The sequence below is a fragment of the Pongo pygmaeus genome, chromosome 15 (genome assembly GCF_028885625.2).
Source record: "Pongo pygmaeus isolate AG05252 chromosome 15, NHGRI_mPonPyg2-v2.0_pri, whole genome shotgun sequence".
Classification (NCBI taxonomy): domain Eukaryota; kingdom Metazoa; phylum Chordata; class Mammalia; order Primates; family Hominidae; genus Pongo; species Pongo pygmaeus.
The window spans coordinates 43,679,449-43,705,713 of record NC_072388.2 but is presented as its reverse complement, the minus strand read 5'-3'; the positions used below and the strand labels follow the sequence as shown (position 1 = coordinate 43,705,713).

At 39.3% G+C, this 26,265-nt stretch overlaps 2 protein-coding genes and 1 non-coding gene across 12 annotated transcripts in view; all 3 read right to left on the bottom strand.

Moving 5' to 3' along the window:
* Nucleotides 1-15,219, bottom strand: part of PRPF39 (pre-mRNA processing factor 39) — a 31,440-nt gene extending 16,221 nt beyond the window's left edge. The window contains exons 1-4 of one of the 6 annotated variants that reach the window (XM_054449162.2): nt 15,017-15,219; nt 3,752-4,094; nt 3,082-3,207; nt 2,304-2,422 (exon numbers count right to left, since the gene is read on the bottom strand). In XM_054449162.2, coding sequence (XP_054305137.1) covers nt 2,304-2,422; nt 3,082-3,207; nt 3,752-4,075 — 569 coding nt within the window. In that variant the 5' untranslated portion in view covers nt 4,076-4,094; nt 15,017-15,219. Of the gene's footprint in view, nt 1-2,303; nt 2,423-2,550; nt 3,210-3,751; nt 4,095-15,016 lie in introns of those variants that run through there. The other 5 variants (XM_054449165.2, XM_054449167.2, XM_054449163.2 and 2 more) reach the window with 5 other exon arrangements.
* LOC129013377 (small nucleolar RNA SNORD58) lies at nt 10,980-11,045 on the bottom strand. The gene has a single exon (XR_008493863.1). It is a non-coding gene; the product is annotated as a small nucleolar RNA SNORD58 (small nucleolar RNA).
* Nucleotides 15,220-24,814: 9,595 nt separating the features above from the next.
* The window catches only part of TOGARAM1 (TOG array regulator of axonemal microtubules 1), a 116,943-nt gene continuing 115,492 nt past the window's right edge, over nt 24,815-26,265 (bottom strand). For 4 of the 5 annotated variants that reach the window (XM_054449148.2, XM_054449149.2, XM_054449150.2 and 1 more), the window contains one exon: nt 24,815-25,951. In XM_054449148.2, coding sequence (XP_054305123.2) covers nt 25,686-25,951 — 266 coding nt within the window. In that variant the 3' untranslated portion in view covers nt 24,815-25,685. The remainder of the gene's footprint in view (nt 25,952-26,265) is intronic. The other variant, XM_063651580.1, reaches the window with a different exon arrangement.

Below are 26,265 nucleotides of genomic sequence, written 5' to 3'. Positions count from 1 at the left end.
ATTAAAAACAACAGAGAAAATCAAGGCAAGGAAATTGTCAAAATGAGAATATCCATAATAATAACATTTCTAAGAATAGAAAGACATTAGAATCTCAGAATGAAAAGACTCAACCAATCACCCAATAATCACAATAAGAAAAAGAAAATCCACATCAAAGCTCATTTTTATAAAACTTCATTTACATCAGACCCAAAAAGAACATCCTAACAGCTTCCACAGAGGAAAAACACGTTATAGAAAGAGAATCTATTCTAAAAGAATGGTACTGGACTTCTCAAAAGCAATAGCAGAAGCTATAAAGGAATAAATAATGCCTTCAAAGCTCTACGGAGAAAATAATTTTCAACTCCAAATTCTATAGCTTACCAAACCTTAAAATTATTTTTTCATCCAAGCATCCTTTAACAAGAAGTTATAGGACACACTCTTCTAAAAGTTGGACATGAAATCAAGAAAGAGTGAGATCTAATAATAAACTCACCCAGAAGTGAGGTAAAGACATCTCCTAGAACCATGATGATGAGAATATCCCAAGACAACTCTTGTACAGCAGAACTAGAAGACCAGTCCAGATTATAGTAGGAAGGTTTCCAGGAGAGACAGCTCAAAGGAGAGGAAAAAATGGAACTTACACATTTTTTAACAGGTCTGATTGTATAGAAAGCTATATTTAAAGCCTTCTACAAAGCTGCTGGAGAGTATGAAAAAACCTTAAATGTTCAAAGAAAATTAGAGAAACGGGAAAAATGAGGGGCAGGGGAGGAGCAATTAAAAACCAAAAAGGTTATAAAATGAAAAGACAGTATGATGAAAAATATTTATAGTTTTTGATCTCTTTTTTTTTTTTTTTTTTTTTTTGAGACAGGGTCTTGCTCTGTCATCCAGGCTGGAGTGCAGTGGCATGATCGATCTTGGCTCACTGCAACCTCCGCCTCCAGGTTCAAGTGATTCTCTTGCCTCAGCCTCCCGAGTAGCTGGAACTACAGGCATGCGCCACCATGCCCAGCTAATGTTTTTTGTTTTTGAGACAAGGTCTCACTCTGTCACTCAGGCTAGAGTGCAGTGGTGCAATCACAGCTCACTGTAGCCTCAACCTCCCAGGCTCAAGCACTCCTCCCACCTCAGTCTCCCAAAGTCCTGGGATTACAGGTATAAGCCACTGTGCCCATCCTTATTTATGGATTTACAATGATTAAAAAAAAATACTGAAGCTGATTATTGAAACCTATCCTGTACCTATATTGGAAAGATAAGGAATGGGAAAACAAAGTGTAAGTGGGTTAAAATTCTCATTTACCGTAACAGACACATAATGTCTACAACTAACAGAGAAAGAAAGAAAGCAACATAGATCTACTGTTATACACATGGTGGAAAATACCAGAAGAGCTAAAATATTTGAAGGGAGGTGGAGGGGGTACTTTTTGTTACAAGCAGTTTAACATTAGCTAACTTCTTAAGCAATATGCACATGCTTTCTTTTGAAAACCAAAAACAAATACATTAGCAAACTACTGTAATCAAGAAAAAGATAACGTAATAGAAAAATGAGCAAATAATATCAACAGGTAATTTAAAAAATGGCTTATATAAGCATATGAGAACACGGTAAACCAGGATGAGCAATCAAGATATAAACAAATTAAAACAGAGATGCCATTGGAGGTAAAACAAACAAAAAATGTGGCACAGCTGTGGGAAAATGATTATTTTCATACACTGTGGGAGTTTAAAATCGATACCATTTTTGAAGGAACATTTGATAAAACTGAGCTGTGTGTTCCCTTTGACAGAAGTTCCATTTCTAGTGCATTCTACAAAAAATATTGACTTGTACAGAGATGTTCACTGTAGCACTGATTATTTCCTATAAATAAGGATTTGGTGAAATGAAGTAGAGTACTCTGGCTTATAAGATACTTTTTATAAAGTATTATAAAATACTTTTTGTAATCGTTAAAAAATATGGCAAGAAGAGATTCCCAAACATTGTTAAAAAAAAAAAAAGTCAAAGAGCAGTATGAAAACATACGCACAAATACGTACTTATACATACATCTGAAAGAACACACACCAAGCTATTAACCTTCAGGAGTGGAATTGGGGACATAAGGAGCATGGACTGTAGGAGGGCTTTATTATCTGCATTTTCAAATCATAAAGCATAAGTTTATTACCTGTATCATTTTTTTAATGGAATAGAAGTTAAACTTCCAGCTTAGCTTTCATGAGCTCTATTATGAACATCAGAATAATTATTTATATCATAAAAAACATTTCAGTATCAATGTTCCACATACCCTCTTATCGTATTGTTTGTCTCAGGATCACCAGGGTCCAATGTTTCTTTTAAGAAGTTTATATAATGTATCCAAAGGTCAACACTAAGAGGTATTGCCTGAAGCCCCCGCCGATAAACCTAAGAAGAAAACAGCAAACTGTACTTCAAATATTTAATTATTTCTTAACAGAGAGGCAACACTGTGTTATCCGGTGAACCTTAGAAATACTAATTACTGGAATTTTGTTTAAATAATCTACCATTACCATTTGGGTGGAGGTTGGATAGAACATGGCAATGTTCTGATCCCCACGTGCAGAGTCTTGATCTTCAAAGCGCAGCAGTCCCTGCATTCTGACCGGGTTGTGTGGGCAGGCTTTGGGTTACAGACCATAGGGCACAGACCCATTAGAGCATCAATGACAGCGTCTGACCAAAAATGCAATAAGACGTAGCAAATGTGACTAGCAAACCAACTATATTGTTTGGAAAATGAGAAATAAATGTAAGTGAGAGAAAAGCCCTGCCCTACTTGTTAAGCTGCAGTGTAATACAGAGGCTTGCACTGCAAAGCTTGACAAACTGTAGAGGTTTAACGCACCTGCCAACAAAGAGAGAAAATATTAGCTACAAATGCCACAAGAGTGACAAATGCAAATAAATACCCTATAAAAATTGTTTGACCATAAATGGTAGGTACTGCCAGCCAAAAAAAAAAAAAAAAAAAAATTCTTTGTTTTGTTATTAATTGGCTTACAGTACCTATTGGAGATAAGTTTATTCAGTGATGTACGCACCTCATCTGATGGTTTAATGTTGTCGTGCCGCTTTTCAAGGTCTGCATACTTTTTCCAGTAACCATAGCAATACGGATAGTGTATGAAAAATCTGTCAAATGCCTTCCTGGCAGCCATCAAGTGATTCTGATAAAAATAAAACAGTATTTAAATATTGTGGAAATTTCTGTCAAAAAAATATTTATTATTCCTTTCAAACGTTATTATCTAAAAAAAAATAATAAATGGCAGGCTTAAAAACTCCACATGCAGGCTGCTCTGCTGATGGAGCAGCCCTTCTTTTATTCCTTTACTTTCTTAATAAACTTGCTTTCACTTAAAAAAAAAAAAAAAAAAAAAAAAAGCCTACACAGGCAGCAGCCCCCTTTTTCTTCTAAATGCAATTGAAACAGAAGGAACTAATTTTGCCAACTTTTTATTTCAGCAATTTTACACACACACTTACACCTCAATTATTACAAAACATTAAGCTTTGACACTACTGACTCTCTACAACATACAAAAGCTGTAAGCTATTTTCAAAGCTAAAAATGTATCTACCAAATGTTATTCAACTTCATTTGAAAATTATGAGTCAATTTTAATCATAAACAATAAGGTCTACTGTTTCATTATAAATTAATGACTTGATTAATTTGTCCCTTCTGATACCATTTTAATAGTTACTAACCTCCTGTTCTACATATTGAAGCAAATATACCCAGCCTGTAAAATCCTGAGGATTATTTTCTACAGTTTTCCAAAATTTTTCATATTCTGGAGGGAAATTTGCTTCTGTTTCTGTCAGCGTCACTGGAAGGTCCACAGCACTTGCCATTTCACTTTCTTCTGTAGATGCATTCACATCGGGAGAGTCATCAGGTGACTGTTCCATTTCTGTAACGTTCATAATCTCAGTACTGAAATCAGTAGGATGTTCTACCACTACCTCTGAACTGTTGCCTGTGCTGCCATTACTAGAATTTCTGTATTCGTCCATGTGAGAATTTTGCATATTGTCTTCAGTTAATGATCTGTGGAAACACAAAAAAAGAGAAATATCTTCCAAATGCCAATAAAATTATTTGGCCTCAACAACACCTTTTAAAAAGCCCTAATTTAGCTATTAAAGAAATATTAATGTGATTCTTAATCCCCTACAAGTCAGAATCAGAAGGTTCATTAGTTTTTATATTACAAATAAAATTATAAATTCTTCACAAAACGGCCATTTTGTTGTTGGTATCTGAATGAAAACCAAATAACTATGGATTTGTTACCTCATTCAAAAAACAAATAAGTACACTGCCTGCTACCTAATGAAGAAATACTATTTAAAATTCAATGTTTCTTATTTAGGTAAGAATCTGATTTGGTGCCTGAATGTTACCTTGCTGTATCAATCACTGGAAAACGGCATATCTTTAATAACTGTTCTGGAGGCTAAAAGTAAAACTGACAAAAATTCTGGTCATGGGTATAAACATTTCAAAAGGAAGCTCATCACTTGGCTCAGGATAAAGTTTTAGAAAAGATAAAATCATATTGCTTAAATTTATCTATATACTTACGAATTATAAATCCTGACAGCTAGGTTTCAACTTTATTATATAAGATATAAATTATGGTTTTAAAAAATTAAACAGTAATTTTTAAAGTGAATAAATGTTACTTAAAACACATTTAAGGGGCCAGGCATGGTGGCACACAGCTGTAGTCCCAGCTACTCAGGAGACGCTGGGACAGGAGGATCACCTGAGTCCAGAAGTTCGAGGCTGCTGTAAGCATTAACCCTGCTACAATACTCCAGCCTGGGCAACAGAGCACGACCCTACCTCTAAAAAACATATTTGAGAAAGGCTTACAGTCTGGATAATAACTATAAAATATATTTAAAATTATGTCATCTAATTTTTAAGGCTATAAGTTAATAAGCAATTACCCCTTTAAGGTAGTACCACATTATATTTTCATAATTACCTTCATCTCTTCCACTAACAGCTTAAATGGAAACCAAATCATTAAATTATAGGGCATGTCTCATTTTTTCTAAAATGAGGAATTATTCTCAAAATTAAGCAGACCATAAAACTGATTTACTCTTAAAATATACTTAGAATATACTACTACTTAATATATTAATAGTAGTTAATTTAAAAGATGACTAAAACTTTAAAGACAATAATGCAAAGGAAGAAATGCAAATGACCAATAAACATAAAAAAGACCTATATCTTTACTAATAAAGACATAAATCAAAATAATGAGTGTACCAAATAGCAACTGTACATATTTTATACTATGGAAATAATCAGAAAAAACATGTATTTGTTTAAAGGCATTCATTACCAGCACTGTTGTATAGCAAAAATGGAGGGTGTATTAAGAAAAAGACTGCTTTGGCTGGGCGTGGTGGCTCACGCCTGTAATCCCAGCACTTTGGGAGGCTGAGGCAGGCGGATCACCTGAGGTTGGGAGTTCGAGACTAGCCTCACCAACAAGGAGAAACCCTGTCTCTACTAAAAATATCAAATTAGCCAAGCGTGGTGGTGCATGCCTGTAATCCCAGCTACTCAGGAGGCTGAGGCAGGAGACTCTCTTGAACCTGGGAGGAGGAGGGTACGGTGAGCCGAGATTATGCCATTGCACTCCAGCCTGGGCAACAAGAGTGAAACTCCGTCTCAAAAAAAAAAAAAGAAAAATGAAAAAAAAGAAAAAGACTGCTTTAATAAATAGTATATTCAGCCAGGCACGGTGGCTCATGCCCGTAATCCCAGCACTTTGGGAGGCCGAGGAGAGCAGACCACCTGAGGTCAGGAGTTCGAGACCAGCCTGTCCAACATGGTGAAACCCCATCTCTACTAAAAATACAAAAAATTAGCAGGGTTTGGTGGCACGTGTCTGTAATTCCAGCTACTTGGGAGGCTGAGGCAGGAGAATCGCTTGAAACCGGGAGGCGGCGGTTGCAGTGAGCCAAGATCGTGCCACTGCACTCCAGCCTGGGCAATACAGTGAGATTCCGTCTCAAAAAAAAAAAAAAAATCATATACTCATATAATGGAATAATAAGAATTAAAAAGGAAATATGTATAACTGTATTGATACAGAAAAATATCCATTATAGATTTTTAAAATACATATATATGCATACACACACGCACTCACAGATTTGTAAGGATTTACACCAAATAAAATAAAATACAATAAAACTGACAGCTGGTGTTAACAATTGTTCTCCACAAAAAAAGAGAGATGTGTGCTTTATTCTTTTTGCTTATCTGCAATTACTTAACTGAATGGGGGGAGAAGTTTTTTGTTATTTTTTTAAAAAGCCAGCTATAGGTTGACTGGATACATTTTTTTTTTTTTTTTTTTTTATAATTTTATGACTAACATACTTTAAAAATCTGAGTTTCACTACCATCTGTGCAGAAATTTGCAAATCTGGCTCCAAACAAGTCAACTAGTAAGCTGTTTAAAACTAATATAGATTCCTTACCGACTACAATGATTCTGAGGTCTAGGGAAGGGCCAAGAAAGTTATACTTCTACCAAGTTCTCTAAATAATTCAGAAAAACAGAAACTTGTTTGTGGGTAAACTCTGGAGAGTATAACTTTTGGACTGAAGAATAATACTAAATTTGGAAAGATGCTGACGACTTTTTTTTTTTTGGAGACAGAGTCTCAATCTGTCACCCAGGCTGGAGTGCAGTGGCACGATCTTGGCTCACTGCAGCCCCCGCCTTCCGGGTTCAAGCGATTCTCCTGCCCCAGCCTCCTGAGTAGCTGGGACTACAGGCACGCACCACCATGCCCAGCTAATTTTTGTATTTTTAGGAGAGACAAGGTTTCACCATGTTGGCCAGAATGGTCTTGATCTCCTGACCTCATGATCCGCCTGCCTCAGCCTCCCAAAGCGCTGGGATTATAGGCGTGAGCCACCGTGCACGGCCGATGCTGATAATTTCTCTCTGGAAAAGTTGCACTAATCATCTGGCAGACACTGTTAGTTGCCTACCCAATATCCCTTCTCACTATTAGTAATTTCCTTACTAATAAAATACTGATTTCATTCAAAGCAGCAATATAGTTAATCTCATGTAAGTGACCACAAAACTGAAAAGAACATCAGCTGCAGAGCTCTGAGAAAGCTTCTGCTTTTTTGATAAAAAGGGACAATCACAACTAGTGTGGTTCTTCCTTCTACCAATTTATTCTTACCTTGGATTTGACCATATCTGAAACGATTCATGTCCATGAAGTAGTCTATAAGGGATTGGCCAAGAAAATTAAGAAATACCAACCTTGACATCATCAAGCTCTAACAAAATGCCACCTTCCTATTGTGTGAGGAAATAAATTCATATTTGTTTAAACTACTATCAATATACAAGTTTTCTATTACTTTGAGACAAAATGAATTCCTAACCGATTAAGCCATCAACAGTGCATGAGACTGTCCATTGCTTTATATCCCCGTCAACAATAGGTATCATTTGCTCATCTAATTTTTTTTAAACAAAGTACCACCTCATTTTGATTTTCATTTTCTTAACTATGAGTAAGTAAAATTTTTATTTCTTTTTTTATAAATGCCTTTTCACATCTTTTGCCCATATTTTCTGTTCATTACTAATTTTTTTTCTTATTGGTTTGTATACACTCTTCGTAAACTAAGAAAGTCAGATCTCTGCAAAATTGTAAAATATTATTATGAGTTTGTCATATTAGTTTTGCATTTGGGGGCATGTGTCTATGTGTGACCCTTTAAAATTGTCACATAGATACAAAACCCAGATTCTAAAACATTTCCATCATTTCAAAATGTAGCATGGCCAGGCAAGGTGGCTCACACCTATAATCCCAACACTTTGGGAAGCCAAGGTGGGTGGATCGCTTGAAGCCAGATGTTCCAGACCAGCCCGGGGAACAAAGTGAGATTCCATCACTACAAAAAAATTTAAAAATTAGCTGGGCGCAATGGTGTGTGCCTATAGTCCTAGCTACTGAGGAGGCTGGGGTGGGAGAATCACTTGAACATCCAATAGTTCAAGGCTGCAGTGAGCTACGCTCACACCACTGCACTCCAGCCTGGCAGACAGAGCAAGATTCTATTAAAAACAAGGAAAAAAGAAAAAGAAAGAACAAAATAGTATGAAACTATTTTTTTCCTAAGAAAGAATAAATTTTAAATGTTAAAAGACCTTCTGAGTCTGAATGCTATTGAAAGAATTAACTACAACCAGGTAAACCTAGGGAATACACAAAAATTTGAAAGGAAAAAATGGGACATGTGGGGATGGGGGAAGGGGACAAAAAATTTTCAATGCCTGATGGATGTCCAGCACTATATTACATTCCTCGTAGTGACATATAAGTGTAAGATAAGGTCCTTACTCACTAACGTCTATTAACCAGGTAGAGAAAGAGCTAACACACAACACACACACACACACACACACACACACACATTTGGAAATAAGCTCTCAAATGAAACAAAGTGAAAGATTATTGAAAAAATCATTTGAAAACAATAGCAATCTATAGATGAAAACCTTCATGAAATATAATTAACTTTGAAAAATTATGGAATAATAGAAAAAGAATGGTAAACTATTCTAGAATGTGGAACAACCCATTGAACAACTCTCCTTGACAGCAGACAAGAAGGTAGAAATGATGACTGAAAAGATAAGAGAGACATAGAATGACCAGAATGAAGAGGCTGGTATTGAGAAGTAGAAGGGTAAAAGCAGAGTAAGTAGCATGGAGCCATATTATGGACACAAGAATTTGAGAAGAAATTACACAAAAAGCAAATCTAGCCAATGCATAATAAAAGAGAATCCAAAGTAGTAGACTACCAGAAAAAATAAGTTCCCTTCTACTTCAATGAATGATTAATGTCATCAACTTTTCCAAGTTTAATCACTTCAGGCCCTAGGAAAAGGCAAAGTAACTTATAAATTTATTTTGTTCTTTTTCCCCCTTACTTTAAAGAAAAAGATACGTTTGAAGATTAATTTTCCAAATGCAAATTAGTCACCAGTTTGTGGTTTTGTATTTCAAAGCTCAGTTTAAAAACAGAATACAAAAAAGACTGTAGGCTGATACATTCTGAGTCATTAACTAGCTACCCTATTCTAATTTCATACTTAGGTGAGACATAAGGGTTTCTTCTGGAATCAGCAAATTTACCACACCCCTGCGTCTTCAGAGCCTGTCAATTACTCCCTGTCAATCACACCCTGCAATCACAGTGTTGTAAAAAGATTTAAGAACATCAGCCTTATGCTTATAGAGATCATTTTGATGATTACTTCATAAATCACAGAGCAAAAAGAATACACTAAAGTTATTTTTTAATGAGTTACTCTAACATATTATTTATATGTCAATTATTACCAGTTTATTCTTAACAACAACCAATAATTTTCAACTAGCAACATAAAATGGGAAAGGGTACAGAATAGCTGTCAAAAGAAAGAAAACCAGCCAGGCATAGTGGCTCCTGTCTGTAATCTCAGCACTTTGGGAGGCCAAGCAGGCCGATCACCCATGAGTTCCAGACCAGCCCAGGCAACATAGCAAAAACCATTCTCTACAAAAAAAATACAAAAATTAGCCAGAGGCTAAAGTGGGAGGATTGCTTGAGCCTGGGGAGTCAAGGCTGCAGTGAGTCGTGATCGTGCCACTGCACTCCAGCCTGGGCGACAGAGCCAGACCCTGCCTCAAAAACAAGAAAGAAAGAAATCAAGTGTGATACTGACATAAAAACAGCCAAATAGACAAATGAAATAAAGAACCCAGAAATAAACTCCCTTCTCAAATGGCCCTCAACAAAGTGCTAAGACTGCTCATTGAGGAAGGGATCCTCTCTTCAAATGGTGCTTGGAAAACTGGATATCCATGCACAAAAGAATGAAGTTGGACCCTGGTCTTATACTACATGTAAAAATTAACTTAAAATGAAGTAAAGACCTAAATGTAAAACATAAAACTATAAAACTCCTAGAAGAAAACGTAGGGGAAAGCTTAATGATACTGGACTTGGCAGTGAACTCCTGGATAATGCCAAAAGCACAGGCAAACAAAAGCAAAAACAGACAAATAGGACTACATCAAATTTAAAAGCTTTTGTGCATGAAAGGACACAATCAGTGGAGTGAAAAGGCAACCTACAGAATGGGAGAAAATATTTGCATATCATATCTCTAATAAGGGGCTAAGTAATCATCATCTCTTCACCGTATCAGTAATTTTCAAACTGTAGATTGCTTCAGACCAGTTTCTTGAACCTTTCTTCAAATGGAAAATAGAATAGAAAAAAATTTTAGCACAGTGCTTTGCATAGTAAAAGTATATGGTTTTATAACACTTTCATGTAATAATACATATACGTGTGTAATTCAACTATTGTATATCGAGCTGCCTGGCTTAACAAAAGACACTCATTATTTCCGAAGAATGAATGAATGAAAGCATGTCATCTGCACTGCTATAACTTCAATTACTAGCTATTAATGATAATAAGAGATGCTATTTATTGAGCAAATATTTTGTTAAATGCTACTTTCCCTTTTAAGGATGACAAAACCAATTCATTAAGGTTAAATAACTTGTCTAAATGTACATAAATAGTAAGAAACAGAGCCAAGATTCAACCTCATCCTAACACCAAAACTCTTGCCTCTTCTCTACTAACTTGTACAGCCCAGACATTCTATTTCTGTTGAGTTTTGCATTCTGTTTTTTCCAATTCCATTCCTCTCAGCTTAGGAACCTTAGTACATGCAGTTTCTTCTACCTGAATGCTTCTTCATCCCTTTACCTGACACCACACTCTTACTCAGTGCCTTCAAACTAACTAAAGCCTAATCTTCTGGGCCAAGTTTGCTTTTTAAGTTTTTTTTCAACAATTGCTCAGAGAGTAGTTGTTTTCATAATTAATCCAAAATTGTGCTAAGAAATGCCATCATCACAGTGGGCAAAGTTTAACATCACTTCCTGAAAAGTGTTATCATACCCCCCAAATAAATTAGGTTGCCCTCAATCATGCCCCGACAGCATTCTTTTTCTCCACAGCACATAACACATTTGTGATACTTGTTCAATGTGTATCTTCTCTACCAGATTACACATTTCTTGAGAGTAAGGACCAGATCTACCAATACACAGCGATACAGTACACCTGGAGGCCTAGTATACACTCAATTCATTGAACAATAAACAAGTAACATTAGTCTTCAGTCACCCATACTAAAACTGAGTATGTTACTTTCATAACCAAATGGGAAGTGATAAGTGCTTGGGCTTTAGATGCCAGAAGAACAGATTTATGAGGCCAGGTGCAGTGGCTCACGACTGTAATCCCAGCACTTTGGGAGGCTGAGGCGGGCAGATCACAAGGTCAGGAGATAGAGACCATCCTGTCTAACACAGTGAAACCCCGTGTCTACTAAAAATACAAAAAAAAAAAATTAGCCGGGCATGGTGGCGGGCGCCTGTAGTCCCAGCTTCTCAGGAGGCTGAGGTAGAATGGCGTGAACCCAGGAGGCGGAGGTTGCAGTGAGCCGAGATAGCGCCACTGCACTCCAGCCTGGGTGACAGAGCGAGGCTCCATCTCAAAACAAAACAAAACAAAACAAAAACAGTCTTCTGGCTACTCATTAGGGAACTCTGAGCCAATTACTTAACCTCTCTAAGCTTCATTCACAAAATAATCAAACATATCTTGGTATAAAAATGAATGATCCCCTATCCCATGATGTATACAATTAAGATCTGTCCATCGAAAATAATAATATACTCTGGGCCACCCGTGCAGTGGCTCAAACCTGTAATCCCAGCACTTTGGGAAGTAGAGGTGAGAGGACTGCTTGAGTCCAGGAGTTCGAGACCAGCCTGGGCAACATAGGGAAACACCGTCTCTACAAAAAAATTTAAAAACTAGCTGGGTGTGGTGGCACGCACCTGCAGTCCCAGCAACTTGGGAAGCTGAGGCAGGAGGATCACCTGAGACCCAGGAGGTGGGGGTTGCAGTGGGCTGACCATGTCAGTGCACTTCAACCTGGGCGACAGAGCAAAATAATACACCTTAAAAAATTAACTATCCCCTTCTTTCCATTCACACTACTAGTGTTATAATTTAAGTATTTATTTTCTCCCCTCTGGATCAATGTTTTCAAATGCAGATTGCTTCAGACCAGCTTCTCATTTTTTAAATGTAGAAAAATAGATACACCAGAGTGCATGCACACATTAAGGGCATATTATTGAAGCACACACAACTGAACTGTTTATTGAGTTAGTGATGTCCATGTACATCTTATTGTGGGCTACAGTAAAAAACAAAAAACTGAGAAACACTGCTGCACTACTGCAAACTAATATTACTCGAATATTAAATTCCCTGATCACAGCTCAACAAGAGTAAAAGGAAAAAAAAATTAAATTCAGTGAGAATGAGGCCTTGTCAGTTTTGTTCACCGCTGTCCCCCTAGAACCTGAAATAATACTTGCTGTGTAACAGCACAACAAATATCTCTGAATGATATATGCAGTCCCAACTTAACTTTCCAAAAGTACTAATCTTAACAATACTCCTCCTCATTGCCATTTCCAGAGTCCCTTAGATTCTTCCTTTCTGAGCCTTGACAAAAGCTGTTCCCCCAGACTAATAAAAGTCCTCCCTTTTTCAACTCACCAAACCAGTCGATTCCTTTTCACTACATTACACTTTATTATAAAATCATATGATAGGCACAAAGGACACAAGTATAAAATGAAACATAACATAAAGTGAATATGCAATATATAAAAAATACATTTAGCATACCTTTCACTTTTAGTATAGTTATGACGTACATTAAATATTTCAGTGACAATTATGCCATCTTAAAATTTAAAAGGTCTTTTGGAGGATGACTTCAATTACTAACACTTAATTAAAAATGGGACATTTGGGCCAGGCACGGTGGCTCACGCCTGTAATCTCAGCACTTTGGGAGGCCGAGGCAGGCGGATCACCTGAAGTCAGGAGTTCTAGACCAGCCTAGCTAACATGGTGAAACCCCGTTTCTACTAAAAATACAAAAAATTAGGCGTGGTGGCGCGCATCTGTAATCCCAGCTACTAGGGAGGCTGAGGCAGGAGAATGACTTGAACCCGGGAGGCGGAGGTTGCGGTGAGCAGATCACGCCATTGCACTCCAGCTTGGGCAACAAGAGTGAAATGCCATCTTTTGACCTAATACCTTTTTTTTTTTCTCTGTATGCCTCTTATTCCCGTACAGGTACTTAAAAATTATACCATTGACTATTCTTTTTCATAAACACAGCAATATATAAAAATCTGAAGTCATCACTAAAGACTGAAAGGAGTTTTGGGTAGAGCAAAACAAGTAGCTTTGCAATACACAAATCTCATCCACAAGGCAATCTGGAGATGTGGGATGTAAGAAAAGAGACTACCATAACCACTGGTTTTGGCAGCTGTTTTTAGGGGCTAAGTAGTCACACACTGACTTTTTAAGATCTCTACATATTAAACACTGTGTTTCAGAAACTAGATTTTGTATATGTATTTACATAAACGTCTACATCAATCTTCGGCTTTTTGGAAAACGTACCATTTGGCTGGAACTATACTACTTTCTTCCTCCTTTGGCTATTTTTAATTTTTTTAAAAGTCCTATCTTCCATGTAGATTTGTTAAAACATACCACAGAAAACAGCACATACAATTTTTATCATTTGACTTTTAAACATTTTCTTTCTTATTCAATTATAAGATAAGCAAGGAAAAATATTCTGAGACGTTACATAAATAGTGTCTCATACCACCTATGAGCCATCTATGCTCAACCCCTACTTCAAAGTTCACAATCTAAGTACTAGTCCTCTTTAACAGAACTCCTTTCCATCACTTTATCCCTACTAGAGAGTGAACAGTGGAAAGTTCCAACTTTTGCAACTCTAGAATGAGGTTATAAATCTAGAGGGAGGAGGAAAACCTGACAGTACACGCTTGTTCTTTTCACTCCATTCAAGCTCCCATAGAGCCTAAAACAGTTCCAACATGAGCTACATACTTCCCTGTCCGAAACTTGCTTTCTCAAGCCTCACGCTTTCCAGCTGTAGCAAAGTTTATTTCTGAACAGATTAAATCAGTTGCTAAATAATCTGAAGTCTTCAAACAGAAGGCCATATGAGTATCAAACGAAAAAAATAACATTTGAATCAGCATAAATTTACATGGTACTATGGCATCATCACTAATACACTGAGCAGTATTATTTATTAACTTCAAGTATTAATTAACTTAAAGACGGGATTTTGGAGAAAAACACCAGTGGTGGTCTCTGATTACCAAAGTTAAACATTCTTAAGCACAATCCCTTAAAAAATCCTACCAGGATCAATGATGTCTGTTTTTTCTGTTTTAAAGTATCCTGCCAAAAGCTGTGGGTGCTGTGACTTAGGGTCGCAAAAGTGTTGCTTATGTAGTCAGAAGGCAAAACGTGCCCTACAAGGCGCTCACATGCCTTAGTAATAGAACGTATATTATCTTCCCAATCCTCTGGCGGCTGCAAATGTGCTCCTTCCACTTCCAGCCATCCCAGCTGTGTTCCAGCTCCGGGAGAAGCAAGGGCTTTAGAATTACCCCCAAATATCTTCCTAAATCCAGGCGAAGGAGGCCCACACTTCTCCACCCTACCTAATGCACCCCTCAAGTGAAACGTTTGGTCTAAGAAAAAAATACCTTGCACCGCGCCACCCAACAGGTGGGAAGGAGAAAGGAATGGACAGCTGGGCGCTGAATCCGAGCCAGGCCTCAAACAGGGCGGGAGAGGGAGGCCGCGGCCACAGCGCGGCCTGAAACCCGGCAGGCCCGTTTCAGTACCAAGTACCACATTCTGCCCCAGCCAATTTCAAGGAGCCCGCCCCAGCAGACCTTATGATGGATGCCACTCGATGCCATGAGCCGAAGCCTGTGACGACCTAGCCGAAGATGGCACTTCACCGCCTCCGTCCCCACAGCCACCACAGCAGCCGCCACCCGCGCCACGGCCGCCTGGTCCAGGGCACTATGCGCATGCGTCAGTGTCCCTGGAGGAGAAAAAGTCACGTGGCTTCGCAGCGCGCAGGCCTGGCCCTCCCAGGGATCCTCGCTGCCTGTGCGGCCCCAGCCCCGCCCCGCCCCGCCCCGCCCCACCCCGCCCCGGAGGGCGGCGACCGCTGCGCCTACCTGCTTTTCCCTCCATAGGGACTTCCCAAAGGAAAGGAGGGTGTTTAGGGGCTTTCACACGCCTGATCTTAAACACAGCGCCCTGACCCCTCCCCTCCAAAAACGGCAAAATGTCATTTTTGGGGGCAAATCTAAGGTTTTCCCTACAATTGTTCAAGCTTTCACACTAAAACATTTACCTAAAAACGGGCAGAAATTCAGCCTTAAACCCACAAATCTCACGATGGTATGGACCCTGGGCCCACTCAGGTTTCCTGAAAACTAAACAATTGTGGACTTAGGGGTTTGGAGAACGGGCTATTGTTAAAGAAAAAAGTATTTAGTGACACTTGTTAAAGCACAAAAAAGAAAGGCTTTATTCAGGACCATCGCAACAGGTATAGGGACCACTGACTGCAATGGAGACTTGCAGTGGGGAAAGAGATATTGGGCTCAGCTCCTCATACAGCATGGGCAAGTGGAGATTTATAGCCAAGGAGCAGTGGTAAGTGAATGTATAATTACTAAGAGGAAACATCAGGGTAAGGGGGATTTTGGCTAAACCCACCTAATAGGATTTTTGCTGAAGACAGGCCAAGATAATGAGGCATCACCTGGGGGATGGTGGAGACTGAAGAACCTGATCAGATATTGAGGATGATCAGCTATCAAGGATAGGGGTTTATTGCTAATCTGACTTAGCAAAGTTCTTTGCTTAAACTGGATTTTACAAAGAAAGTGTACAGAAGAGCCTAGCAGAAGATTCAGAAACCTGACTAAAGTTGGCCAAGCAAAAAAAAAATCTTTGTATCTAAAGGGCTATGTTATCCTCTGGACAAATTGAGGGGGGGTTGTGTGTTAACATTCTTAGCAGTCCTCTTCAGTTGTACCACCATCTCCACTTTAATAAAAAAAAATTTCTTTCAAATCTGGCCTCTCTCCCTTTAAGATTTTGTTACATTTGTGCCCCCGCATTCACCCGTCACTTAGCATGTAATCTCTTGTTCCAGGTGCATTAGTATTACTACTGGGCTCCAAGTTCCTCATCTGAAATCTGTCTCCTCTGGAAATAATTATTTACAAGACGATGTTTCTTGTCACAACACAGGTTAATCATAAATCCTCTCACCAGCACCTTTCCTTCAAAATATCAAATTCAGTCTTTTTTCCTACCTTTTACTTGCATCACACTGCACGTAGTAGTAGCTTTCCCTTTCCATTTGCCTCTTCTACTTTCCAAGCTAACTTTTTGGGATTCTCTGACAGTGTGGCCATGTTTTTTGTTTGTTTGTTTCACAGGTTTAAACAGCAGCTTTTAAATGTTTACTATGGGAAGAATAGTCAAGGGAGTGGTGCGTTGGGAAGACAGACCAGAGTTTGCTGCTGGCACTGTTATGCAGGGACTGTCTGGCATGACCTTCACTCCTTTTCTGGTTCTTTGGTCTTTCTAAGGTGGCCTCAATTTCTTTATCAGTAAATAAGATTATCTCTGAGATGTCATTCACTGAAATAGCCATTTTGTAAAAATCTACTTGCATCTTCAACTTTATTCACTGTGGATTCATTGTTTTCCTTTATCTCTAGTTTTTACATTTTACCTTTCAAGCCGGTGCTATTGCTCTCACTCCCCTGCTTAAAAACCTCCACTGGTTTCCTCCTTCACTTTTTTTTTTTTTTTTTTTAAGAAATCCTAAACTTTTAGAATGGAAAATACAGTGTTTTCATAATCATGCCAGCCTTCTCACTGTTTCTGCCTCCCCGTAACTCCACAGAACCTACTGTTCCCACAGCCCTTTTATGTGTCAAAACCTTTAAGTGGGCTCTTCTCTTTGCCTAAAATGTGATCCCCGCTGGCAGAAACATACGTTATCTTAAACACCGATTTAGCCTGCAGGGCTTGGTGGCTCATGCCTGTAATCCCAGCACTTTGGGAGGCCGAGGCGGGGAGATCATGAAGTCAGGAGTTCGAGACCAGCATGACCAACATGGTGAAACCCCATCTCTACTAAAAATACAAAAATTAGCTGGGTGTGGTGGCGCACGCCTGTAATCCCAGCTACTCAGGAGGCTGAGGCAGGAGAATCAATTGAACCCGGGAGGCAGAGGTTGCAGTGAGCCAAAATGGTGCCACTGCACTCTAGCCTGGGAGACAGAGTGAGGCTCCATCTCAAAACAAAAACAAAAAACAAAAAAAAAAAAATTGATTTAGTCTTAGTTGACTTTAAAAATTGTGTATCGCAATTATAAACTTTGGGAAGAAAAAAGATATTATACCAAATACTGTAGTTTAGAGGGTAGTGGTGTGTCCGGAATTGGTGGGTTCTTGGTCTCACTGACTTCAAGAATGAAGCCGCGGACCCTCGCGGTGAGTTTTACAGCTCTTAAAGTGGCGTGTCTGGACTTGTTCGTTCCTCCCGGTGGGCTGGTGGTCTCGCTGGCTTCAGGAGTGAAGTTGCACACCTTCACAGTGAGTGTTACAGCTCATAAAAGCAGTGTGGACCCAAAGAGTGAGCAGTAGCAAGATTTATTGCAAAGAGCAAAACAACAAAGCTTCCACGCTGTGGAAGGGAACCCAAGCAGGTTGCCACTGCTGGCTCCTGCAGCCTGCTTTTATTCTCTTATCTGGCCCCACCCACATCCTGCTGATTGGTAGAGCTGAGTGGTCTGTTTTGACAGGGCGCTGATTGGTGCGTTTATAATCCCTGAACTAGACACAAAGGTTCTCCACCTCCCCACTAGATTAGCTAGATACAGAGTGTGGACACAAAGGTTCTCCAAGTCCCCACCAGAGTAGCTAGATACAGAGTGTCCACTGGTGCATTCACAAACCCTGAGCTAGACACAGGGTGCTGATTGGTGTGTTTACAAACCTTGAGCTAGATACAGAGTGCCGATTGGTGTATTTACAATCCCTGAGCTAGACATAAAGGTTCTCCAAGGCCCCACCAGAGTAGCTAGATACAGAGTGTCGATTGGTGCATTCACAAACCCTGAGCTAGACACAGAGTGCTGAATGGTGTATTTACAATCGCTGAGCTAGACATAAAGGTTCTCCACATCCCCACCAGACTCAGGAGCCCAGCTGGCTTCACCCAGTGGATCCCGAACTGGGGCTGCAGGTGGAGCTGCCTGCCAGTCCCGCGCCCTGGGCCCAGACTCCTCAGCGGTTGGGTGGTGGATGGGACTGGGCGCCGTGGAGCAGGGGGCGACACGGAGCAGGGGCGTCGCTCATCGGGGAGGCTCCGCCGCACAGGAGCCCACGGAGCGGGTGGGAGGCTCAGGCATGGCGGGCTGCAGGTCCCGAGCCCTGCCCCGCGGGAAGGCAGCTAAGGCCTGGCGAGAAATCGAGCACAGCGCCGGTGGGCTGGCACTGCTGGGGAACCCAGTACACCCTCCGCAGTCACTGGCCCGGGTGCTAAGCCCCTCATTGCCCGGGGCCAGAAGGACCCGGCGGCTGCTCCGAGTGCAGGGCCCGCCAAGCCCACGCCCACCCGGAACTCCAGCTAGCCCGCAAGCGCCGGGCGCAGCCCCAGTTCCCGCTCGCGCCTCTCCCTCTACATCTCCCTGCAAGCTGAGGGAGCCGGCTCCGGCCTTGGCCAGCCCAGAAAGGGGCTCCCACCGTGCAGCGGTGGGCTGAAGGGCTCCTCAAGTGCCGCCAAAGTGGGAGCCCAGGCAGAGGAGGCACCGAGAGCGAGCGAGGGCCGTGAGGACTGCCAGCACGCTGTCACCTCTCAGTGGGTTCTAAAAAACAATATTTAAAGTCATGTGATCTCAGAAACAGAACAAAGAAGTCAGACAAATGGGAAATGATATTATTTATTCATGTATTTCTTCCATTTGCCCCTCCAGATCAACTGTCTGTCCTTATCCACCCTGCTCCATTCTTTGGAGATTGACCCTTATAGACCATATCAATAGGTTCTCTTGCTTCCTGGTTTCTGGTTGAGTATGGCCAAGAGAAAGTCCTGGCAGAATGGAATTGAGGAGTGAGGTCAGGGTATTTATTCCTCCAGCTCCCTCCATGTGGGGGATCTCAGCTCTGATGAAGGTAACCCTCTCAATATAACTTCATTCTAGGTTCCATGTTTCCCTAAGCCATGCCTTTATAAATACTCCCTTATTAACCACTTCCCAAATTATGCCCATTTTGATTTGCTGTCTATTTCCTTCTGGGTCCTGATTGATATAAGAGCAAAATGTATCTTGTGATACCCAGTGTTAATCACAATTTCTGAGCTGTTCAGTGTGATTCCTGTTTATTCTCTTCAAAACGTTAACATGCCATGAAAAAGTGTAAATACCTTGTGGATCATTTAATTTACAGAATATATTGCTCTAGGGAATGAACTTTGTTTACATTATAAATAATCCATCACTAAATAAATTGCGGTGACTCTTCTGTTGGAAACATTCAGACTCCTGTATTTAGTGTTTCTCCTTACTGGTAAAGCAAGTAAAGTTAAAACTGTAGCTCCAGGAGATTTAAATCCAAACACAACATGAAGCTTGTTTCCTCTTTACTACTTGATCTTTCAAATTTAGTTCAAATGGTATTAATATCTCCTCAATTCAGTCTTCCTGAGAGTTATCAATGTTACTCCTGTTTCTGGATAACCTTAAAGAAGAGCGCCATAGTAATACCACTCTGCACATTCCTCTTATTCCCTCAGAGACTTATGGCTACTTATTAGGGTAACTTCACACCAGGAAACAGAAAATATGCTGGCTTCTTGGAATTTATTAAACATTGGACCTGAATTAATACCAATTCCTGGGGCATAGAATGCCACTGTGGTTCATCAGACAGAGTGGGGCTTATGGAATATGGCAGATATTGTAGGTCAGTTTAGTTATATCCATGCCCACTATCTTCTCTATTATCTTCCTGTACTATTGAGACTGGGAAACGAAATACTCAATTTCCTAGCCTCCTTTGAACCTAAGGGTGGCCAATGAGATGTAGGTAGAAGTACATAGGAAGGGGCTTCTTTCCTAAATAAAAAAGCAAAGCTTCACTAGAGAAACACCTGTGCTTGTTATCCATTTTACTTTTTTTTCTGTCTGAAGCACAATTATGATATTTGGAGAGGAAGCTGCCGTCTTATAATCAGCTCTGATACCATCAAGCCATTGGCATAATGCTTAGCCAATGCTTTTACACTTCTTGTAGTATGAGACAAATAACATAGCAATTGATTTAAGCTACTGTTAGTTCAGTTTGCTATTCAGGCAAAAGCATTCCAAGTGATACAACAGCTTTAGAAGCTATAATAAAACTCAGGGAACCTTTCTTATCAAATATCTCTTATGAAAATATGAAATAAAGGGCAACACAATTCCTTGAGGGAATCATAGAGATGAGTGCCTCAAAGTCTTGATCAAGTGTTCATCAGTGGATGAATGAAGAAAATGCAGTATATAGACACTGTGAAATACTAGTCTTAAAAAAGGAAATCCCGTCATTTGCAACAACATGAATAAACCTGGAGGACATTATGTTGAGTGAAATAAGCGAGGCACAGAAAGAAAAATAATACATGATCTCACTTATATGTGGAATCTAAGAAAGTTGAACTCCAAGAAGTAGAAAATAGGATGGTGGTTTGCAGGAGCTGGCAGGCTTGGGGTGGGGAAGTGGAAAAAAGAATGGGTAAAGGGTCCAAAGTTTCATTTAGAAAGGAAGAATTATGGCCGGGCAAGGTGGATCATGCCTGTAATTTCAGCAGTTTTGGTAGGCTGAGGTGGGAGGATCCCTTGAGCCCAAGAGTTCAAGTCCAACCTGAGCAACATAGCAAGATCCCATCTCTAAGACTATTTTTAAAAATAAAAAAAAAGAAGGCCAGGCGTGGTAGCTCATGCCTCTAATCTCAGCAATTTGGGAGGCTGAGTTAGGCAGATCACCTGAGGTCAGGAGTTCGAGACCAGCCTGGCCAATGTGGTGAAACCCCATCTCCACTAAAAATACAAAAAATTAGCCAGGTGTGGTGGCACGTGCCTGTAGTCCCAGCTACTTGGGAGGCTGAGGCAAGAGAATTGCTTGAACCCAGAGGCAGAGGTTGCAGTGAGCCGAGATTGTGCCACTGCACTCCAGCCTGGGTGACAGAGTGAGACTCCGTCTCAAAAAATAATTTAAAAATAAAATAAAGAAAAGAGGAATAAGTTCTGAAAACCTACTGTATAACAAGATGACTATAGTTTATAATAATGTGTATTTGAAAATTGCTATGAGAGTGGATTTTAATGTGATCACCATAAAAAAAAAAAGTTAGGTCTGTAAGGTGATGGATATGTTAATTAACTTAATGATCCACAATGTATAAAAACATTAAGTTGTACCTCATAAATATACACAATAAAATAATTCCTTTTTGCTCATGCCAGTTGGGTCTTCCTTCTGTTGGGAATGCTACCTTTATATAGCATTTGAGGTTTACAAATGCTTTTTTTTTTTTGAGACGGAGTCTCGCTTGTCACCCAGGCTGCAGTGCAATGGCGCGGTCTTGGCTCACTGCAACCTCCACCTCCTGGGTTCAAGCGATTCTCCTGCCTCAGTCTCCCAAGTAGCTGGGATCACAGGTGTCTGCTATCATGTCTGGCTAATTTTTGTATTTTCAGTAGAGACGCAGTTTCAGCATGTTGCCCAGGCTGGTCTCGAACTCCTGACCTCAGGTGATCTGCCTGCCTTGGCCTCCCAAAGCGTTGGGATTACAGGCGTGAGCCACCATGCCCAGCCCTACAAATGCTTTCTTATACATAATCCCTTTTAAATTTTGGACTTCACAATAATCCCAGGATGTAAGGTTTAGCAGGTAATTATAAAACTGTGTTCCCAAATTCACGCTTTCTGAATCAAAGTCTTATGCTCTTTATCTGAATAATACTTGCCTCCCTCAGTCATCTCCCTTTGAGTCACATCACTGTGTACCTCCCTTAGCACTATTGTGATGTTCACTGCTCTCTTCTTTGCTATATATTTTTTCTTCTCCAAATTACTTTTCAGATTCTCTTCACTTATTGTAATTTAAATTTTACTATAAGCAATATGTCTTGTTCATTTCTGAAAAAATAGAAATTACAGAAGAGTACATTGAAAAAAATTAAAATAACTTCACTGCCCAGAGATTACCACCATTAAGATGTTGGTATATATATACTACTACTTCTGTTTTCTATGTGCACATATATTGATGGAGATACTGTACTTATTTTGTAGTCACATTTTTCCTTTAACATGTATTTGGCATCATTTTTAATGACTATATGATATGCATTCCATTGGGTAAATACATCATTTAACATTTTTTGTTGTTGCATTGCTGGGTGACGTTAGACTTTTATAATTATCATTGCTAGTAAACGACATTCGTTTATTCCAAGTAAATGCATTTGTTTATTCGGGCCTTCAGCTTTTCTTTAGTTATTTCAATCAGTGATCAGTCTCTGTTTCTTTGTTGACCTCTGGGTTGATAATGGTTCTTCATAACAGTGCTAGACTTCTGAGTGCTCAATTATCAAGAAGTTACTAAAATACAGAAACTCTTTAGGCTTGAGACCCTTTTGTTACATTAATGGCTATTTTCTTTATAATAAAAGGTAGCTCACATATTATGTAGAATAAAGCTGCCACATTATTAATGATTATATTTACTGTACTTTTTTTCTCCCTAGACTGATCAGAATATTGTGCTTTTTTTTCAGTGCAAAATTCAAACTAAGGAATTAGGCTTATACATGAAGTAATGGTCTTCTTTATCCTTTAAAATGTAAAATCTACCTTCGACATATCTAACAATCTATTGATGCAAATTTAGCTAGCACAAGTGCAATGATACAAAGGCAGAAGTCATAATTAATAAAACTTAAAATCTGTAACTATTGTATCAATGATGCATATCAAGTAGGGTTGAAGCAAAATGTAATAATGATTTCAGAGTTTACAACTGAGATCAAACGAGTATAACAGAGGCCTATGTTTCTATGACCTGAGCTAAGAATATTTTTTTACATTTTTTAAGTGTAAAAAATAGGCCGGGCACAGTGGCTCACGCCTGTAATCCCAGCACTTTGGGAGGCTGAGGCGGGCAGATCACCTGAGGTCAGGAGTTTGAGACCAGCCTGGACAACATGGCGAAACCCCGTCTCTACTAAAAGTACAAAAATTAGCTGGGCGTGGTGACGGGCGCCTGTAATCCCAGCTACTCAGGAGGCTGAGGCAGGAGAATTGCCTGAACCTGGGAGGGGGAGGTTAAAGTGAGCCGAGATCGTGCCATTGCAGTCCAGCCTGGGTGTCAAGAGCAAGACTCCATCTCAAAATAGATACATAAATAAAATAAGGTCTTACAAATCCAAAAATATTTACTCTATGGCCCTATACATAAAGTACACCAAACTAGAGGACTGTAATAAAATACACTTAGAAGAAAATATAAGGTATTTTAAAAGTATATAATTATATAAAAGTTTATATAAATAGAAAAAGTAGCCAATTCTTTACTCTTCTTTTAGCTTAGCTTGAAGTAGAAACAACCTCCTCACCCTTTTTTTTTTCTCAGAAGCTAAGAATAAACTTTTTTTTTTTTTTTTTGGAGATGGAGTTTTGCTCTTGTCCCCCAGGCTGGAGTGCAGTGGTACAGTCTCAGCTCACCACAACCGCCGCCTCCCGGTTTCAAGCGATTCTCCTGCCTCAGCCTCCGAGTAGCTGGGATTACAGGCATGTGCCACCATGCCCGGCTAATTTTTGTATTTTTAGTAGAGATGGGGTTTCACCATGTTGGTCAGGCTGGTCTTGAACTCCCGACCTCAGATGATCCACCAGCCTTGGCCTCCCAAAGTGCTGGGATTACAGGCATGAGCCACCACGCCTGGCTTTTTTTTTGAGTCGGAATCTCACTGTTGCCCAGGTTGGAGTGCAATGGTACGATCTCTGGCTCAATACAACCTCCACCTCCCGGGTTCAAGCAATTCTCCTGCCTCAGCCTCCCGAGTAGCTGGGATTACAGGCACCCGCCACCATGCCTGGCTATTTTTGTGTTTTTAGTAGAGACAGGGTTTCACCATATTGGCCAGGCTGGTCTCAAACTCCTGACCTCGTGATCTGCCCACCTCAGCCTCCCAAAATGCTGGGATTACAGGCTTTAGCCATCGCGCCCAGCCAGGATAAATTTTTTAAAATCACAATTTTAAAAACAGCCAAATACATTAGAAAACTGGTCAGTGACTCAGAAGTAAAAAATAATGAACATAGAATCACAGAATTTTAGAACAGGATAGGACCTTTAAAATCATCTAGTCTAGCTCTTACATTTTAGACATGAGGAAACTGAGGCCCAGACCTGGTAAGTGACTTGTCTGAGGTCAGACAGCTAATTTCCTACCAAGTTAGAATGATAACCCGGGTCTATCTGCAGGCCAATATCATAATAAGTAGACCAAGTGAAAGGGATAGCTCGATACTACTATATATATATATTTTTTTCCATTTTAACATGTATGGAAGTTGGAAAAATAGGACACCTCTCACACATCTAAAGAAATAAATCCTTTTATTTTATAACATTCCTTTTCTTTTTAAAGATGCATACAGTACTTGTAAGCCCATGAATTCTGAAAAAAGCTATAGAAGACCTGGCACTATTTTTGAGAATTACACAACTGGGCAGCAAAATAACACCTTTATAAAGGTCAAAACATAAACAAATAAAATTTAGTGTTTGCACACAAAAATAGGGGGGTTACATTCAACACGTTTTTTAAACGTGCATTTAAAAGTTTGTTTTCTAAAACTTTGGTTGTCATGCTTTATTATAACTTGTTAAATTTCACAATTATGTAGATAATTAAACCCAAAAGGTAAGCAAATATATGACATTAACACAGCAGCAAAAGCAAGCTAATACTGCACAATCATATTAGCGGACTGATTCAGAAATACATGTTTTTCACAAATAATATACAAACTTAGTTTCTGATAACATAGTTCAATGACTTCCATGTTATAAAATAAGGCTGAGAAATGAGACATACCAGAACATGATTACACAATAAAAAGTATATTTTTAATTACAATTCTAATTGTACATATAGGGCAACAAATTGTAGTTTCTATAGAATAGTGCAAATGAGCAGGACTTTTCTCAAAAATATTAAAATTGAATTCATCCCATGTGACTCAGATTTCATGAATTATTCATGAATGATATATTTTAGGTATTTATGTGATGAATATAAGTGGTAAGGTTGATATAGGACAGATGTGTACTCATAGGCTGCAAATAAAAATAGCCATTGACTTAATTTGCTGGATGTGAAGTGCAGGCACTGATAACGTAACTTTTAGAAAGTTCCATTTGTCATCATGTAAACGCTTTTGTTCATCATACAGTATTTTATCAAAGATTCATAATTCATTTAAAATTGTCATATCGAGTAATTCCTCCAAACTCTTTTTGATATGTGGTGGTTGAGATGCAGCCTGATTTAACAGATTCTGACCCATCTGTGCAAAGAGTGCTTTTGATAATTTAGCTGTGGCTGTTCGTATATTTCCACCAGCTCCAGGCAGAGAGCCACTATTTGTCATATTTCCTAAGAGATGCCATAAAACAACCAACACTTTCTGCTCTGTGGCATGCGGCTTCCTTTGATAAAGTTCCATAACAATATCTGAAACATAAAAATATAAAAAACAGTGAGGGTTTTTTCTTAATAAATAAGCCCAAGCTCTGCTAAATAAAAAGCAACTAAAATATACTAAGCTTCTTCCTTATGTAATTTGTCCTAAAAAGTTAGTCTTCTTAAAAGAAGCAATGTAAGAAACCTTTCTCTCAAAGATTGGGATCTTCAAGTATGGTATTAGAATCCCATATAGAACAATTAGTTCATGCAAAAGTCGTAAGGAGAGAAAATGAACCCAAATTCATCTCGATGTTTTCCAAATGTAGTGAAACAAAAATGTACACAGTTTTAACCCATGGACC